We start from the raw sequence: 21,389 nt of genomic DNA on the forward strand, positions 1-21,389 counted from the left end.
TATAAAACTATACTAAAATAAAATATATTAAATTACTTATGTATGTACTGTTGATTGAAGTAGATCGTCGGTGAAATTGGATATTGAGAACGCTTGTATTACATAATCCTCATCGGGTTCAGCATATAAATTACGGTTATCACAAACAGTGGTGTATTTTTGACATACTATGCACCTACGTCTTTGGCAATATGTTTGTAACACATTTATATCCTTGAACATAATATGGATTGCATCGAAATGTAAATTTATAAGATCTGAACTAAAATATATTCGACTGAAATGATTAGCATATTCAAACGAACAAAATATATCATCGGTATTATAATCAAATGAATATCGAATTTCCCTCACGACAATAGCTGAATGCCACTGACGAAAATATTCATAAACTTCGCGTTCACTATGAGCAAACGGATATTTTGCGATGTGCCGTATTGTGGTCGGTGGCTTATTACACTACAAGGGTTGACATCAGGTATCATCTCTGTTAAAAATGAATACAATGATTATAAGTTTTAAAATTTTAATTTAATAAATTAATTAACACACAATGAAATATTCATAACACGAATATACTGCTCACTGTATACGTCGATCTTGTTTACCAACTTGCTGAGTATAACAATTTCTTTTAATAAGACCATTGTGAACAACAACACACAATTCAACTGATACTAATAAACTGAAACAGATTAAGTTGTGCGTCCTTATAATATATTATAAACGGTTATTACAAAATCTAATTACTAAAAAATTTAAACATAATTTATCATACAAATAAAAGTAATTGAAGTTTATGAATAAAAACATCGGGGGGGGGGGGGGGGAAACAAAAAATGTAAACTCGTGGACTAGTTGACTATGACACTGGGTATAGTATTAACATACTTACTTACCCTAAATTCAAACTCTACACTCAACGCCTTAGCCCACGAGGCCATGAGTCTATAAGTAACTTAATTATTATTTCGTGCATATAAGTTGAAATAACTGAAAATAAAAAAAGTTTGATTAAAATCTCCCTGTAAATGTAAAAACTGGGATAGTAAGCACCCACAATTCTGGACGATCAAGGGGGAAAGTCGTGGATAACCGTTTTGAAATCTCCCTGCAGTAAATGAAAAAAACTGGGATAGAACATACATATACTACCTACTCTCAAAGTTTAAATAAATTATTTTTAAACATTTATTTCTAGATTTTTTGAGCTTAAGTATTAAGTGATGTATATATTAATGATACATAGTAAATCGTTTTTGACTGTTAACGATAGAAAGGCTTACTAACTATTTCATCTGAAATGAAACTTTTAACTTCTAATTTCTATAAGTGTATTGCTTATGCATAATAGTTTATGAAGTATTTGTCAATGTAATTTTTGTTTTCATGTTTTATACTTATACTATACAAGTTAAATATGATAATCGTTAACAATGTACTAATTAAAAATTATACTATTTAATCAAAAAGTACTGACAATTGACATTGACAGTTAAGATCCATGACAATGACGCATCTGATGTTATTAGATATTACCATATCAGACATTGATGTACAACGGACTATTATAAATTATAGCTATTGCCTATTGATATGTGCTTCAGCTTAAAATTATAAACAGTTATAATATTTAAAATGTATTTAATTTATGTTTGAGTACTGTACTCATTTCTAGTATAACAATATTATCATATAGATGGATGCAAATAAAAAGCATACCACCCAAAAATAATATGTTAACTGTATTTTATTAATTTTATATTTAAATAAAATTAAAGAACAATCATAAAATGATTTATACCACACTCCACAGCACCGCATATATACCTAAGACTCCACAAGACCCCGATAAGGGGACGTCGCTCTACTAGCATGACACACGTAGTACATGAGGACAAATGAAGAAGTGTTGATGTGGTTCACGTATATTGTAATTAAATTTTAATGTAGGTATACAATATATGGGAGCTCTGGTAAGTTTTGGACAACTTCTATAAATTATACTCAATTTCTTGCTCTATGACATCCATTGCACTAGAAAACTGGAATCCATTCAATAGCCAACACGTCATGTGCATGTTGCTATATCAGTTCTAACTTTTTTTACAATTTTGATTAAGGACTTGATGAGGTCTGCAGAACACCCCACTCTGGCTACCTTTATGAAGAAAACCTACAGCTTTCAGCCGGGCGGTTTGCGTTTGGGCGAATTGCCTTTTTACCCGTATAATAAAAGTAATGTGTTTGGGCGAGACAATATATTATTTTTATTCCTGAATTTTGTGATCGGGATTATCATTGTTTGTATTTTGTTTATCATTTATCTTTAGGTTGGACATAATTAGTGAGCGAAGGTCGTGGTTCCACGTAGTACTGAGGATTCAATCTTATTAAACAAGTGATTGACGTGCAGTGCGGACGGTGCGACACGATATAAAAGATAAAATTGTAATGATTATAAGATAAAACAAAAAATAAATATATTTTTTCAATTTTAACTTCATTTTTAAAAAATCTAAATCATTTCAATTTTTAATTACACGCGCACACACATTAATAAACAATCCATTTTTAATCATACCCGTGGAATTCACGGACAGTCCCAAGTCTGTCGAAATAAGAGGGAAAATGGATTGATAAAATACAGCATCTCAGGGTATTCAAAATAAATAATAAAAAAATGGTCGCCTAAACGCATTACAATGTTTTAAAATCACTTGCCCAAACGCATTGCAATTTTTAAAAATTCGTCCAAACGCGTGACGCCCGTTCAGCCTGGTGACGTAAACTCGATAAGTGTATCGGCGACGAGAGATACAAAATCCAGAAAACTTATTTGCCGTGCATACGATTACAACATCAGAATCGGCGTTCAGGTGCAGGAAATTGCCTATCCGACACGCCGTATTTCAGACATTTTCATTTTTATATTTTAATACTTTTAATTAAAATACACAACAACGACGGCTTCCCGATAAAAACAGCTAGTAGTATCACATATTATTATGGTTTGACGAATAAAATTATAGTTTTTTTTTTTAAATTTATTTATTATTGAACGCAAAATATGGAAATAAGTCAATGGTATGCGCGACTGCAAACGCGCTCTGGGCATGCGGATGTACATTTTTTTTCGACATCCGTTCATAATTGTACTTTTTCGCCAGTCTCTGGATCGATGATGTCCATGGCTTTGGTCCTATTACTGGAGGCTGTCCGTGGAAATGACACGCTGTCGCTGTTGTACGTTTCCCACGTGCGCAGTGATGGTGGTGGCAGCTGACGATCCAAGTCATTACAGCCGTAGGGTGATCCATTCGTTCTGTTCGTCGACACGTTTTCATTGACGGTCATCTGAAACACGCAGTCAGGTTAGTGTCCGGGATTAAGAGTGCTTCTGTTCCACAAATGATGAACGTGCTAAAATGTTAACAATACTGTTTTTAGGTGGCACAAACCCATCCCGGTCGTTGTCTCTATTCGTGCCCGGATCGAGGCTTCTATAATGGGATTATAGGTGTAGCTAACACAAGTTTTCTCAAATAACAAAAATAGACAAATGAAGATTTTAACATTGAAACTTCAGAACCCATATTAACGATTTTGACAATAATTGACATTAATTGAATCAGTAGGTATTGTATTGTCATGCGGCCATGTATTAATTATTTTATCTTATCTTAATCACTTATTTCGGCGGTCTGGCCTCGACAAGAATTATATTATAAATTTATAAAACATAATCAGTTAATTCCTTTCCCAGATACATCTATACCGTTACCGTATGATTTCAGCAGTAAGTGATATAATTTTAAAATTTTATCCAATCATGTTATAGTTCATATTAATTCATGAAATATAAGTTAGACACTTTTAAAGTCAAATTATTTTCGGATTTTTTTTCTTTTATTTGTCATTATATTTTATTATATTAGTGTATTGTATATAGTTTTGATAATAATATTATATCAGTATACTATTATATTAACTATGTAAAATACCAATGGACGATTTTATTATAATATTATATTTTTTCAGATTTTTACTATGTATTTTATCAAAATTATAAATACATATTTTACAATCGTATGCAATGCAAATTTGTCTGTAGATCCGATGAATATTGATCAGAATTTAACGTGTTTTCTCTTAGGTATTTAAATCTCTTTGTTCATTTTATAAATAGGTCAAAATAAACAAAACAATTTCTCGCTTACACAATGTGCACGATTTTCGGTGAAAAAATGAGTGGCTTTACCCATTCAATTAATGAGTGAATTGATTTGTATGTTGTCCCTGGTTAAATATTCATCACCCACAAAAATGTACAATTTTAAATAAAATTTTTTTTTCTACGGACTGAAATACTTTTAAAAATGATAGGATAAAAATAATAGTTCATTACGTATTTCGTTCTTTTTCTCATTCAAAATCAAGCAATCGATTTTTATTCTGATATGCATTAAAGATATGACGTACTGAATAACGCACTTAAGTATTAATGTGATGTGGCAGAAATTGTCGGAGGTATTTTTTTTACCAACACTATAAACATTACAGTCTAAAAATATTATATGTCGTGCGTATTATCAGTGCAGGTATGTAGAAAATTTGATTAAAAATCCCAAATGATATATTAAACGATGCCATTGAGTACATTATGAGAGATACGCTTTTAATCGATTATAAACGATCCGATAAAAGTCAATAAACGTTATGAATAGTTACAATATATACCTACTATTATATTCAATGTTAATATTATATTCATACAAGTTGAAAACTTTAGCAATTCTAAAATGATTCTTTATTTGCCTTTTTTTTTAAATTTTTATTCGAGAATATACATTATATACTCAAAGAATATGTGCTACAATATAATTTAGGAAAACATGAATAGGATGAGAGAAGAAACCAACATTTGATCACATTTACTTTTGTTTAAATATAATTTTTTTATTTTTTTAAATAATAATAATAATTATTTTTTTCGTTAATTGTTAAGAAGATACCAATTTATTTTTATATTACGCCGTGGTGGATTTCCAAGAATCGCATAAGTTGCTAGGCCAGATATTAGAGGGTTAGGGTGAGAATGCAGTTTGTTGAAAACACGTTCATAGTACGTTTTAGCTTCTTCGTGAACAGTTTTGATTTTTAAGTAAAAATGGAGAGTAAAATATAAAACGGGGCATTGGTGATGGAGCGCAGTATTTTGTTTTGAACGGTTTGTATTTTGTTAAGATTGGATTTTTTGACATAGCCCAAAGATGTAGACCATATGTTCACATAATTTTTTTATATGTATGTAGAGAAAATTGAAGGTTTGGAAAGACTGATTTAAAATATTATATTATATCTATGTCCTATGATAATGAGAAATAGTCTTAAAAACCTTTTTAGGATGTCACGTTAACGATCATATTGTTGGATTTCCCGCGGCTTTAATTGATATCAAACTAAGACAATAAAAAAACCAAACCCAAAAATTAAAATAATATACTATGTAGATTTTGAAAATTCGCAATAATTTAAGATAAAAATGTTATAAGTAGGGAATAGATTTATACATAAAAAAACACAAACATTATTTAGTAGCTATATTATTATAATATTTTACATTATTTAGAGAACTTTTTGAGTATTTAAGACATTGTTACAAAATTAGATCCAGAAACTCCTTACAGAAACTGGAAAAGTTCAAAATATTATACAAAAATTAATTTATTAATTAAATTAATTTTCATCTCAGTAAATTATAATAATAATATAATAATTAGTAGGCAACATTGAAATTTAAGCAATTAAAAAATGTTATATATTAATTATGTGCTTCACACTACATCGAATTTGAATAATAATTTACCCAAATTGAATGTTTCCAGGTCATAGTATTATTTTGTACTTTGTTTTGTAAGTTTTTTATATTTATATTTAATATGTATTTCCGTCCCTTTTTATAGGCATCTACATAAAAACTTAGATCTTTTTCCCATAGTTTATTCTTTTAATTACACTTCCATCATTTTGTATTTTAATTACATTTAAAATTCGTTTATTAGTTATAATAGTATTATTATGAGTTGTAAACTAATATATCGTAATGTGTGAAAATAATAAAAAACAATCGACGGAACGTCAATAATTATCACTGTTTCATCAGTTTTACTGGCATCTGTCGCGCGTATTTAAACTTAAAACTATTAAAATTTTTAAAGTTGTATTCATTCTAATACCAGAATACAGCTTTCGACATTTCCACCCGAGAGTTGACGACACTTAAAATATTGCGCGATAATTTAATAATCACCATTCATCGCAATAAAACGACAACGCGATACTGTACCGGAAATAAACTCTGAGACAATATCGTTTTTGTTGTACAGTTTTACACTTATTTAGGTATACTAATGACTTGCAGTGTTGGTAACTCACCGGACGATTGCGGCCGTTTCCCTTACCATCGGGCTTGATGACGTAATACTCGGTTTTGACGCTTTCCATCTCTCTGTCCAAGTAATCTGTGAAAACACCGAAAATGCCGGTCGTGAAAAACAGCGTCTCATTGGTACCCATTGGAAGTAAACAGTTCCGGTACCAGGGCCGTAGAAAGTGTGTATATATTTTTTCGTCACGGCAGAGCTCGTGTGGCGCGTATTATACCGTACACCGAATAATATTTAATGTTATAAAGTCGAACTTGTTTAACTCAAGCTTTTTTAATTCGAAATCGTTGATACCTTGAACATTTCATTTCCGGTCCCTAGGGTTTGTATCATTATCTTCAGAATATTTGAACCACTTTTTTGGGGGGTATTTTGACTCCGAGTTAATCAAGTCGGCTGTATTATTTATAAGTAGGGCTGGGATTTTTATGCACTTTGCATTGTTTTTCCAAAGCTTACTGTGCGATGCTCGTCTGGTCAAACATTTTGTTTTATGTAGGTACTTATGAATAAGAATAAGAAAGTTTGTTTTGTATTTTTGGGATTTTTTAGTTTTTAGGTAATTTTCTTAATTTTTTGGGGCATTTTAGAGTTTTTGGAGGCATTTTTTGAGTTTTTGAAAACCAAATATGAATTTGAAATTTTATTATAAGATTTTTACTCCAACATGGGTTTTATACAAATATAATAGATTATAAGTAGGTAACTCGTAATTCGTATTATATTATCGGACAAGGTTTGAGTAACCTCTACCCGCATTTCCTGTTAAATAATCTTAAATCGGTATAATCGACGTTCGATGATATCTTCGACGTTCAGTACGAGTTTTGTCGTCGTAAACACCGTTTTATCACTAGTTAATTATTTTTGATAATTTAATATAAAAATGCCAAAAGTAAAATATTCGACAACGAGTGGACTGCATGCGTTTGTACAAGAATTTGGACATAAATATTTTTCCTATCGACGGATTGGTGTTATTGTGTAAAATATGCATTTTTTTGGTTTTTTAGGGTATTAAAATCCCAGCCCTTATTATAAGTATCGTAGGTAGTCGATAATACAATTTATATACGTGCGATGCGGCAAAGTTTATATTATTGTTTATAATAAGGGAAAAATTTCGGCACAACAATTAATGAAGAACTTTATATTTATTTTCTACGTTAACGGTTATAATATTAAGCATAACTCGTCAGTGTTATTATCATAAGTTATTTTCGATTATTAATCACAACAAATTGCTATAATATACTGTGTAAGTCTTACCATTGAGTAGATCCAGTTGCGACTTGAGGTTAAATTCTGCCATTTTGCGTTTGATCTCAAAATTGTATTTCGAATTTGAAATAACACACTTTGGAAAATATACAATGCAATTGATTTGAACGAAGGGATCCAGTCCGTCATAAATAATTGTTTATGCGCTTGTCGATATTAGCAACGCTTTTCTAGCCAGTCGAAGTTTATTGAATTGTTTTGATTTTACTGTTTCCTGCACACTGTAAAACTGTTTGGAATTACGTGCTATGGTTTTTGTTATATGATCGATTGAAAAGAGCGGAAAAATATTTTAAGAGTTGTATCTTTAACAAAAACATTTTAATAAATAAAAATACTTGTTAAAATGTTTATATAATTTCTAAATAATGTTTATATAATAATAATAGTTGTATTAATTGGTTAAAAGAGCTTAAAAAGTAACTATAATATTTCTTTAAAATCATATAAAAAAAAAAAAAAAATGCTTGAAGAAATTTTGATATGCATTGTATGAAGAATTGCAGTATACGAGTTCGCATCGAATATATATCATACAATTTAATCAATATGTCGATTGTCAATATCTAAAATTATTTTCTTAAATAATTAGTATTTAGCCTAGATTTTTGCAAAATCAAGACATGATGACTTACTTTGCAGACTTGGAGTTGTTATTTGCTTTGTCACAGAAAGCACGCATACTGAACACTCGAGTGATAGGTAGGTAACTTTCTATATGATTAAAAGCATACGAATTGTCATTAATCGTTATATTTAATTTTATAAAGCCCCTATTGTGTCTTTGATTATTTTAGTCAGGGGCGGACCCAGGGGGGGTTTGGGAGGTCAGCTGACCCACAATTTTTTCCTCGGTAAATGTAAATGACAAACTACATAAATATGTACAACTACAATAATCAAAATAGAAATAATATTAAATAGTAATATGGGTGTTATAAGTCATTTATACGAGTACACAGGTTTGAGAACATTTCTATGAAAATATAATTATAATTCATAAATGTATAAATATATTATGAATATTATGATGTATAGAAAGATATGAATACTGGGTATTGAAGTATAAATAGCGCATACGAAATCGTACGGCCAGCGCGTATCAACAAATATTATAATATAAATATTACTTTTTTTTATAGACCTTGTATGATAATTAGATAAGGATATGAGGTACTTAAAATTCTACTGTTTGATTTTTTTTTAATATTAAATACCTGATTCATATTAAATTATAATTAAATTATAAAAGAAAGATTTATCAATTATTAAAAAGAAAAATGATCTTATAGGTTCCTAGGTAATAAGTAGGGCTAGGAAAATGAAGCACTAAAAACCTGCAATAAAGGAATTAAAAAATTGCCAATAATGCCACAAAAAAAAGCATTTAACCAGGAAAATGCAACTAAAAAAGACTTAAACATTTTTAAGTTAAGCTGATTAGTTTAGTTATGATTGTCGGCTTAACGTATTGTCGATCACTGATATCGTGGTTCCGCGAGTCGCGACAATACTCCGTACGCTAGCACTCGGATATAAACCCCCATAGAAATTCCTATAATTAGGAAATGCTAAATAATATTATTGTAAATTTAGATATAGTAAACAAGTCAATAAATATCGTTCTCATTGCGTCTGAAGTCCAGACATAATATTACGACGATATTACAGACGTCGTTTTACGTAACCACTACTCCCCACTCGGTAATCAGTAATCACAAAATCTAAGAATCTATTTTCAGAAATATTTTCCGATAAGGCGATAATATTTCACTACGAATTCACAAAATATATATAATTATACAATTAAAATAAATGAAAAAATAATAATTTAGATAAATATTATGTACGTAAATGTTAAAATATGCATATAATTAACAAAAACCAATTAAAAAGCTAATAAACTGACAAAAAAGTACCAATAAAGCATTTATTTACGAATATCACAAGAAAAAACAAAAAAAGCAAAAACAAAATTGCATATTTGAACTCTGTGATGAATGAATCGAATTTTGTTTTTGATTAGCCATGTCCTGGAGTACTACGAAAGAAAATGCAAATGCTACAAAATCCTAGCCCTAGTAATAAGATAAACTACGAATTTTAAAATGCAATATAATATTATATTTATAAATGCATTATTTAAATTTATATTTACTATTTCAAAAAAAATGAATTGAAATACAAAAGTTTTGTGTGTCATTATAAAATTGTTAGTTTCACTTTTCTCTAATTATTATATAATTATATATAATAAAGTAAGTCTTGATTATACCTAACCTATACCTATTTTATAGATATTATAACAGAATATGACATTCTACCTCCAGCTTCTTTCGTAAAAGAGGAATTATTAATATAGAAAATTATTGTAATATTATATTTATTTTTTATAGGTATGTTATAATAAAAACATAATTTTGTATATGAATTATTTTTGTATTGGATTTTAACTACATTTTACTGTGAAATTGAAAGCAGTTATGCAGTTATTGGACATTAAGATAAAATAAATATACTGCAACTATATGTATACAAATATAATAATAAATATGTATAATCTCTTTTCAAAATCTAAAATAGGTACTCAAAATTATTTAAATATTCCAGGTAAGTTTGTTAAATGAATTTCAATTTGAATGTAACAAATAAAAAAAAACATTGAATTTGAATTAATTAATAATATCAAAGTTTGTAAGTAAGTTTTAAATTGTATTAAAAAAATAGTTATGACTTGTGTTTTATCTCTTCTATACACTGGCCTCTTGTAAGTGAGGCAGATCCACAGTACTAAAACCCTGGGTTCGCCACTGATTTTAGTTGTAAGTTGCCTTTATTGTATAGGCAGGTAGCTGTGAGTTTGTAACTTCTACTTATAAGTTGTATAAGTTTCTACTGAAAAAGCTTAAACTTAAAGCTAGTGAAATTTATGCCAGCAACTATTGTGCAATATATTATTGATATTTTTCTATTAGACATATTTTGTCATAATAATTATTAAGTAGATACTTAATTTAATGCTTATTTGAGGTTTTTTTTTATGTAAATTAAAATAACAAAGTAATTTTTACTGATACCCAAAACTCTAATTAATATATGTATTATATACAATATACATTGTTTTGCGCAGGAATTTGAAATGGAATGAGATATGATTTATGAAGTAAATGAGCGTCTTTTTATTAAATGGACATTAACAATCATAATACTTTCCCCCAAGAAATAAAAATTAGAAAAAATTTAATGCAAAATACAAATTCATAAAAACTTATATTGGTAAGTACCTACTTTTTTTAAATAAAAACATCCTTATACGTTTCAACAAATAACTTATATTTATACAGATATCTAAACATATAACAACATACGCAGATAAAAAAATTCTAATCAAGGAACGCATACAATTAAAATGGCAAACGCACTGGTTCAATCAGAAGATCTCCAAACTAAGAAGAATAAAAAACTCAATCTTCAACTGGCCAAATTTCCCTCTGAATAGAAGGGACAAGATAATTATGAACAGACCATACGCATCGACCACACCCGTCTGACGCATGGATACCTCATGGAGACATGGACAAAGGATAAAAACCACAATACACTTCTTGTGGAACTGAACTCCCAGTTAACCATGTAATTACCGAATGTCTCCAATACGCAGATGAACAATGAAATTTCGAAATACCCAACACACACTAGATGCAGCCCTCGGACCCAACGCAACAACCACCACACAAATCCTTAAATTACTAAGTAAAACAAATCTGTATAATAAAATTTAAATCTAAAAAAAAAAAAAATTATTTATAAATAATTGTAACTAATGGCCTTTGTCGCCGATGTTTATAAGAACAATAAATAAAAATAAAAATAATAAACCTACATAAGAACATTAAATGAAATCATTACATACCTCAATTGAAACCAAATTTTTAATCATATGAATTGATAATTTTTTTTCAAATTAAAAGTAGAAATACATGATTTGGAATAAAAATTAATATTATCAATATTACGATAGTTATAGAAATTTGTTTATACCTCATACTTATGGGTATCATTTGTAACTATTTATTTTAAATATTAAACAAAGCTCTAGAAGTCTATAGAATGAATAAAAGTCGTTCAATAATACACATAGTCATGGGCCACAGGTTGTCACTGTCACGGCAAACTTGGCACAACCTGTTAGGACGCCTAAACCGCCCTAACCATTATATATACATATATAATTTATAAGTATATATATATACATTATACACACATTGTATATACCCTACTCTGCAGTGCCATTATTTCAGTTTTAAATTTAGAGAGATAGTTTTGACTTGTCCAAATGGGAAAAAAATATAAAAAATAAAATTCACTCGCTTCATTCGCCTACTCTAATCTTACATTTTTATCAAATTACCCTTCCCACTTTACATAATATGTTATAAACTTTACTTTAAATTTCACAATCCTTCTAGTTAATTAAGTTACAACATAATTTACAAATATAAGATTTTTTTTTTTTTTTTTTTTAACATTTATTAGAATATATACAATCTGTAATAATGGTTACAATAAGCATATGGGCTGAATTTACAGTTGTTGTGAATGCGTGAGGTGAGTAGCAACCCAGCGGTAACACTCGACCACAAATATAAGATAGCCGATATTTTATGTAAGGAATTAAACTTACAAATAAAAAACTCTATAAACTACTATGACAATTTTTATTGATTATTAAAACACGTATTAACACGTCAAAAACTTTTAATTTTAATATACTAAACTAAATTCAACTCAATTATAGAGAATAGTAGGTACTACATGCCTGTCATAAAGGAATCTGAAATCAACAACGAATCAGAGTGCCGATCGTTTGTTGATTTTAGAATTCGTTTGATTGTAGATTTTAAAAATAAATTATGTGATCAATCATAATTATTCATTATATTAATTATTATTATTGCTGTGCACACAACAGTGTTTTATGTGCCTTTTCTTTCTCAAAACAGTATACACACATAATACACATATACATACCAAATTCATGTTCGTTGCCGCATACGTCTAAATCTCTAAATATAAATAATAAATATATTCCAACTATTATAACTCATCAATTTATAACTATGACAATAATTTCTTAGTAAGTGTACAGTAGTATTTTCTCTAAATATTATGAAAATAGGCATGTATTGTAGCTAATGATGATAATATTATGTAAAATAATATACTTAACTAATAATGTTATATGTGCAGAAATCGAAAATTTGGTGTATGCCTAATAGGAAAACAATACGATACTAATATACCAAAAGGCTAAAATACAATTATCAATACGTAAAAGTAATAATAAAGTAAAATATTATAGGACGTAGGTAACGACATAAAAGTTTCTAATATTTCAACGATTTACACTCCAACGAAATATATAATTATGTATCGAAGAAACTTTTTAATGGTTTTATCAACTTTAGTTTTTAATATTATTAGTTCATCATGGCTTGGTATGGCGTGGTTGCTGCATTCATTCACGGAACTGAGCTAGTGGCAACACGCGGTGCAGTTACGGTCTGTAAATACGCCTCCCGGATGGGTGACCACCCGGGTTCTAAGTGACAAAAACCTTGCCACACATATACGTGTTCCAAAGCCAATCGTATACTCCTTTACAGTTAAAAACCCTACAAAAATAACCACCCAATGGCCTATGTTGCCGCGGATTAATTAATTTAAAAAAAAAATTATTAGTCCAATTCTATTTTACAAATATTTTATGAATATACACGAATGAATGAGTACTAAAATGTTTATAGAGTTGTAATTATAGTAATAATTTGGTAGTTGTTATTAAAATTATAATAAACTATAGCATATGATAATTCTAAGTGTACCAAGTGGGCAAGTTCAGTATTTTTATGAAAAAGTCACGTGGTTTCTTTTTTTTAACGATAATGTGAATTTGTGATTAAACTGGTTTAAATAGTTTTTTTGTCGTTGTTATAAGTTCTGCCTTCCACGTACTAAAAATCCAAAATAACTGAAAATCGGCGGTGGAATAAGATGAAAAAAGTGGAGACATATGTCATCTTCAAAACACAATAATAATAATATCTCACACAAACAAACACTTTACATGTACATATTGTATTTTATATTACGAGGAAGAGTAACAATTTATTCAAATGTATTACCATTTTTGGCTGTTAACTGATTAACAAGTTAAAATGTTAAATCGTACTTTTATCGCACACGCTTAGATTCCAATTTTGTTTTGATGACGATTTGCATTATATTTTTATAGCTATATAGGTACTATTGGTAAGTGTTACGTGAGCAGCCGTCGATCAAAAATTGCGGGAGTTACTCAGCGTGTTAATTATTATCGGACAGGAGGTTTGCGTAAATACAAGATATTTTTTACTTTGAACTACTCGTATGGATTATATTAAACACAACACAAAGTATAACATTACTGGGGGCGGTCGCGACCAATATGGGAATAAGGTATATATATGTAAATAATTATAATATGACAATAATATAAATATTATATAAGTGGCTGACAGCCGAAAAACAATAAGTTATAAAATATAGGTACAGTAAATAATAAAGGGTATGTGTCTGACAGGCGACACAGCCGACTCACAAAACCATCGGAGGTTGAATATGGTGGTCCATACTCCAGGATGATGTCGTTGGTATGTGTAGACGGGTTGCGGTAGAAAATGCACACTAATAATTTTATGACACGCACAACCACAATACGGCACGTCCGCACCGTTGGTCGGACAAGACTGGTTGGTGGTGTGCGGTCAGGCGGTATTAGGTTCGCCGGCAACCGAAGCCTTTATTTTTAGTGCATGGACGATGGACGTAATATTAAGTTATGTAATGAATTATTTGTGTCTGTATCCAACAGTAAGTGATAGTATTAATTAATTTTTTTGTTTTTGTTATTGATGTTATCATATATCCGAATGCCTTATTTGATGGAACGAAACGAATTAATATTTTTATGAAAATATTGAGTTTAAATGTAAAATAGTTTTTCTCGAGTTCAAAACTACCTATTATGCTTAAAAACTTCATTTTTCCTCCGCGTATTTACTAAATAGTAAATATTTGACCCTTTTTGGCCATTACATATTAATGTGGTCCTATTCTTGTTTGTACTTTATTGCATATTATTATGTGAGACGTAAGAGTTTTTTTTCGCCTTCATCACGTCATTGAGTAATCAAATCATTTAAGACTCGTAATATTTATGTGTATACGTATATGCTACGAATTTCATCACTTACTTATATTACGTGTTATAGATGCGTATAGATGTTATAGTCGCCGTTCTAGTAATGGTTTTAATTTTCAACACATACTTACGACCTACCTATTAAATGTTTAATGAACGTTTATTGCTGATTATACCTAAGATTCATTTGATAAATGATGTGCACGTCATGTAAACCGGGAAGTTACGAGTTAACTTATAGTGAGAATTAAGTATTTATGTATACTTGTTTGGATTTAAAATTGTTTTCAATTTACGATTGCTGCGATATTATACGTGTGCGCGATGTGCATGTAATGAGATTACGATGAAGAAACAGGCCGACCAGACATCCTCTGAACTAAATACGCTCGTTTATTTCGAACGAAATTTCAAGTGTTTAAGACGTTTATTGATCTGGAATTCTGTGACTGCACTGTGTTATATTTTATACCCATTTATATTCGTTCAAAAGTATTAGAGTTATTTACACCGTGATCGTATATTATATACATATTAGAAATTTATAATAGTTATATATTAATAATTTATGTAATATATTATCGCACTTTGTGTAAGTTACACAGTTAAAGTTACATCAGTTACGCCCCACGTCCTTACACCGCCCAAAACCGGCCGAGTCAGATCCTGCGTTTAAAAGCTATTCGTGTATTATAGTTTCTAAAGTTTCTATAATCTACCTATATGATCCATATTATGATATAATAAATAATAGCAATAATAGTAAACCGATATCGGTCATCGACGAGACTAACGTCTTGTACTATATAAATATAATAGTGTATAAAAGTAAATTAATTTAGTTAATTGGTCACGATCGAATCTTGAGCGTAATATGCGTAATACATCATACGAGATGGTCTTTTTACGCATATTATTGGTCGTGCACACTCGTCGAAGGAATAAATAGTTAGGCACACCACTTATATCGCAGTCGTACCGACAGCTTCAGGATTTTCATGACAGATTTATTTCATATCATTTTAGGTACATTTAACTGTTTTATTATCAAACTCAAATATGACATATTATCTCAACGTACTGCTGTCGGTTTATTTGACGACTTTTAAAATCGACTAATCCTTAAAAATTTATATTTATTATCTACTCATTTATTAACTTATTGTTAGTCATAATACTCCCTTCGGCCTTTAAATTTGAAATACCTAAACAACAATATTGACCATAGATCACGGATAAAGTTTAATCGTATTTATGTATAATTATACAATTTACAATATACCTAATCAAATTCAATCCTTAAAAACAAATGAACTAAACAATATATATTACTCACATCACACACACATTAAACACAGTCGGACGCGAGTTGATAGGTTATGTTTTTAAAATTTTAAAATTGTGTTCACTGTCCTACGTGTAGTTCTCTCGATCCGAATTATTGTTTTCCGTCGACGTTATTATCCGAATCCCACAACGGTTGTGCGTTGGTCGGATAGGTCCGATGGGACCGTAGTTAAGGCCCGGCCTGACGTTTGGATTAAACACACCTCTCATAGTCACGCCGTCCCGCATGAAGATGTCTATTGTTTCTCCGATGTTTAAAACAGTGGGCTGTAAATTTGTAGACGTTATGTTCGCACTTATAATAATATGCACTTTTGAATTAAATACAATACGTCAATACATATTATTATATGTGGTTAAACATTAAAATTTTCTCGTGATATAGGTATGTAACTTATAAAAAATTTTTTAATAATATTTATCATCAATCACTGCACACTGTTTTCAAAACACCAGCAAGAATCGAAACTTTGTAAATAAAAAGCAAACAAACAGGAAATTCTATCAGTTGTGTATACACCTACATCCAAATTGCTACCATAAACTGCCTACATAGTTGAAGATTGAAGCATTATTATGGAAATAGTTCCTAAAGATGACGTCAGGCATATCACACAACAAAAATATTAAAAACAAAATACACATTCATCGGGTTCGGAGACTCTAATATATAGGTAATAATTCGAAATTCCGTAAAATAGTGTTTCTCGTTTATTTAATGATCAGCTTTAAGAGGACGCCACACCCGCATGTGTTGTCTCCGTCGTACAAGTGCGTAGCATAGCAAATTTTACGCTCAGCAAATCTCGTTTATCTCCGTTAATTTAAAATTTAGAATGAATTGACCTATAATAAAAATTAAAGTTAAGATTATTACCGAGGGCATTTCATGGGCTTTTTATTATATTTTAATTTTAAAGCGAGTGATGAGTATTTTAAAATTGTAAATTATTTTTATGTCTAAAGATACTCATAACTAGATTTAAAATTAAAATATAATAAAAAGCCCATCAGATGTCCTCGGTAATAATCTTTCCGTTAATTTTTATAATGGGTCAACTCACTCTAAATTTTAAATTGAAGGAGATAAATGATATTTGCTGAGCGTAAAATTTTCTATGCTACGCACTTGTACGACGAAGACAACACTTGCGGGTGTGGCGTCCTCTCTTAAGAAGAAAATAATATGTACACTTAATTGTTACTCCCACACAGTGATTATTTCCTCTACGTGGCACAGCATTACTACACTTCTTTGAATGGGTCGAGGGGTATAATAATCGTGAAATACGCTTTATTGGAACCCGAAATTTCATCCCCTCTCCCTATGTATGCAGCAACTGCAGTGCTGTTCCTACATAAAGACAGATACAATATTTTTTGCAGAATTATATATGTTGTAGGTCAGAAATCTATATTCTTATATAAAACAGTGTATAGAACAAATTAATATCGTACGATGGCCAAACAAGATCTTTGAAAGACGCCACTGATGCAAACCGATGAAGTAACCTATATATATACCTGAAATAATAGAATATATTGTTATTATATACTAACGATAGCAGACGTTTGTGCGGTATTGAACATCGCCGGGTCAGTATACTCTAAGGGTCCGGTCGAGATCACTTCGTTCGACGTTTGATCGGACTGCTGCACCAAGCTCGGGAAGGGAACATTTTGTCTGACGTTGGAGTTCTTCACACGGTTTTTGGGCATCGTAGAATTTAAGCAGTCAAACGGCACGAACGGTCGCGAATATTGCGTATACCCACACTCCAGTCTCAGCTTGTTCAACATCGCCGTCCGAGCCCTGATCACGCTTATCTGCAGCGGACCAAACAACTTACGGTATAGTCACATAAATCGTTATCAATATGTCGTTTATATTTCAATAGTACCATTCTTGTAGAACCCGTGCCGACCGTGACGTGAGGTCCAAATTCGCAAGCCACCCCAAGACAGAAATTGTTTTCCGAATCCCAATATTTCACGTCCACTTTCAACATGGCTGCGAGCTCTTTGATTTGCACGTTGTGCGCCACCAAGTGAGACGACTCCAAAAAGTATTTGATCAGTTTTATTTTATACTGGTCGTCGATTGGCAACTGCGACGAAATAAAAACAAATGGACAAACGCGATTAACTGCTGTTGCTGCTGTTTAGTAGGTAACAGTTTGAAAAATTATTCAGAGCGTATGTCTATTTAACATTGTTATGCGTGAATAATATTACAAAAATATACGTAAAATATACGTTTACGATTGATTTAAGTTTTATTTTTCGGACGCTTCTTCTTCGTTAGAACTGCTTTATACGAACTATAAATCGACGATATTACATAATATGTACTGTACCTTTACATATTTTTGCGACTATAATAATTAAACATATTAGTTTGACTTACGCACAACCACATTCGATGTCCATTTTCGTTATTTTCCGGGTCACCCATGTACGGTAATTTAAATGCAGGTGCGAAACCGCATAGTCTTCGTAGCGTGTTTAGCATTTGTTCAGCGGACCTCGTTTTGGCATCCTGCAGCATGTTGGTACACACGTGAAATTGTAAATATTAAAATATCATCAAATATTAGGACGCATTGTTTTTTTTTTTTTTATCGCTGCAGTGTAAACTGCATAATTATACAGCGTTGAAATTTATAGTCGGATTTAAAAAAACAGAAAATAAAATAGGGAAACATATTAAAATCAGCTGACTACGGCCGATATCGATCGCATTGTATTCATTATATATTATACTATTTAAGTCGTATAAATATATAATAATATTATTTTCATAAATTTATTATTCAGAGGAAATACAAGTATCTATCTATTAATTATTATATATGCAAACACAACACATATTCTGTCAAATTACATTGTTTTAGCACAAATAATGATTCTGAAACTAGATTTAAAGAAATCACTTAAAAATACAAACAATTCTCATAATTATTCATATTTTAAATTAAAATTATAATTCATTTCATATTAATTGTAGTTAGTGTTTTATGTATATTATTATGTATACACTCGAATAATGCATGTGTCCTATATTTATATTAGAAATGGGTTGAACTTACATTTTTACAAACTCGAATCCGAACTTTATATTTTTCTCAAACTTGAAACTTATTTGAACTTTTAAGAATTCAACAAATTTTAAAATACTTAAGATTATAGCAGTAAAATAAACTTGGAAATTGGTAATAAAAATAAACAGTATGCAGTGCAGTTAACAAGAAAATTAAAACTAATCAGCTGATATAACATAATCAAATATTTCGAGGATATAAGACTAACCAACTTTGTTTGAATTGTTCAGAAATCTATTCAAAGTTTGATGGTTCAAATACCCATTACTAATCGTTATATTTTAACATACAATTAGGTACTTAATTAATCACGTCTTATATATATACGCACTTCGACGGTCAGCCCCACTCCCGTCGAACAGTACAAATTCAGGTAATGCTTGTAAATATGCATACCGCTTTTGATCGTCATGTTCCCTCTTGGCCGCGTAATCAATATATTGGAAATGTCGTAAAGCATTTCTAAAGGCGATTTCGAATCGCCTGTGTCCAAGAAATATCCTAAGATACTGAGTTTCTCAATTTGTTCCTTCGAAAACTGTGAAGTATATTATTTGGGGGAAAATAAAAAATAAAAATGGTTAATAATATAAATAGTTAAAAACATTTTCCCAAAAACATGTTATGGTTCACCCCGTCACAATTTTAAATCTAGAACAGTTGATTTTCTATAAAAATTAATAGTAACTGTGATACGATGTTAATAATGATAATAATATTTCGATCCGCAAACGAGTCACAGTTAGGGGGCGCGGTAATCGTGGTCGATTGCATTGACTTATTTACCATGAACGCATTTTCTGCAGAGTAGATGGCATTCGGCAAATCATCAAAACATTTCGTGTTTGTCGACAATTTGTGCGAACCCAAACGCGAAATACCGAAATTTTCTTTCATCATCTGCGTGATTTGGATCAGACAGTCCATTCTAGACGCCTGTTTTGTAAATAAAAAATAAAAAATAAAAATACATAAAAAATTAACGTATGACAAAATATAAAAATATATCAAAGACACATATAAATAAGAACTCGACATCGGGCTACTCCGCACACGATGGGTCGTCGAGACGAACTAACTACTATCTACTAACACAAAAACAATATAATAATCATAGTATCATAATATCACATCATTACATTATTATTTATTACTACAATACATAAGTTATAATATTAAAATAATTTTATTACAGCGGAATATTATATTATCGCACGCACCACGCCGTGTCGATATTATCCTAAAGATATATTTTTCCTATTATTATTCGAATTTCCCCCCGGCTTTAAAAAATTACGAGACTATACTCTATCCGTACATATTCGGTTTTGCCGATTCCTGTCGTGGCGTAAACGTCAAACCATGATCTTGTTGACATCATCCGGTTGAAGGGGGGCCCGTCCAGTCGGGTAGGCCCGAAATTGGCAGAATTCTGCAACCAGTTGATTACCCCGTGTATGTTGTTGGTCAGCAACATTTTTAGAGTGAAATGGTTGTTATGAGGATCGACCGGAATGTTCATCGTGAAAATTTACTTATGAATATATCGTGCAGAGATAAAAAATATGTAAAACTCAAGGCTGCTTAGGTATAATAACATAAAAAAAAAACCAATGTTGAATATCGTATAATCAACTGTAGTTGACAGGAGTCTTTCGGAATTAAATAACATATTAGCCAGCGTATTTTGTTTGCTAATACCGAAAATTAATAACGTAAGAAACTAAGAAACCGCGTCAAAATCAATTCATTACATTATTCTTACGTGAAATTTATTTGCTGTCCTACAGATTATTGTACGTACTATTTGAATAAACTAAATAAACAGAGAATCAATCAACTACTTAAGGGTCACTTTCTAATAGGTACGAAATTCCTCTACAGTTGAAAATTTAGTCATTATATAGTTCATAAAGAACAAACGTATTAATATAATTTACTAGATCATCAGTGTAATAAAACAAAATC

At 30.4% G+C, this 21,389-nt stretch overlaps 1 protein-coding gene across 1 annotated transcript; it reads right to left on the reverse strand.

The window, feature by feature from the left end:
• Positions 1-7,920: 7,920 nt before the first annotated feature.
• On the reverse strand, positions 7,921-21,066 carry LOC107165784 (uncharacterized). The gene is made up of 9 exons (XM_089221118.1): positions 20,740-21,066; positions 20,208-20,357; positions 19,753-19,959; positions 18,728-18,859; positions 18,222-18,428; positions 17,881-18,147; positions 16,310-16,587; positions 8,366-8,444; positions 7,921-7,959 (listed from the first exon to the last, which is right to left on the reverse strand). Exons 1-7 carry the CDS (start codon positions 20,941-20,943, stop codon positions 16,387-16,389), a joined length of 1,368 nt encoding a protein of 455 aa, XP_089077244.1. The 5' UTR covers positions 20,944-21,066; the 3' UTR covers positions 7,921-7,959; positions 8,366-8,444; positions 16,310-16,386.
• Between the last annotated feature and the right edge of the window lie 323 nt (positions 21,067-21,389).

Source organism: Diuraphis noxia, unplaced genomic scaffold (assembly GCF_037042655.1).
Source record: "Diuraphis noxia isolate RWA-SAM2 unplaced genomic scaffold, SU_Dnox_SAM2 contig0002, whole genome shotgun sequence".
NCBI lineage: Eukaryota > Metazoa > Arthropoda > Insecta > Hemiptera > Aphididae > Diuraphis > Diuraphis noxia.

Coding starts and splice junctions, on each gene's coding strand:
- LOC107165784 (XM_089221118.1), bottom strand. CDS start 20,943: ATGAACATTCCGGTCGATCCTCATAACAACCATTTCACTCTAAAAATG. Junction 19,960..20,207: donor CTGCAGAAAATGCGTTCATG/GTAAATAAGTCA, acceptor TATACTTCACAG/TTTTCGAAGGAACAAATTGA. Junction 16,588..17,880: donor CCGCACAAACGTCTGCTATC/GTTAGTATATAA, acceptor ACAAATTTACAG/CCCACTGTTTTAAACATCGG.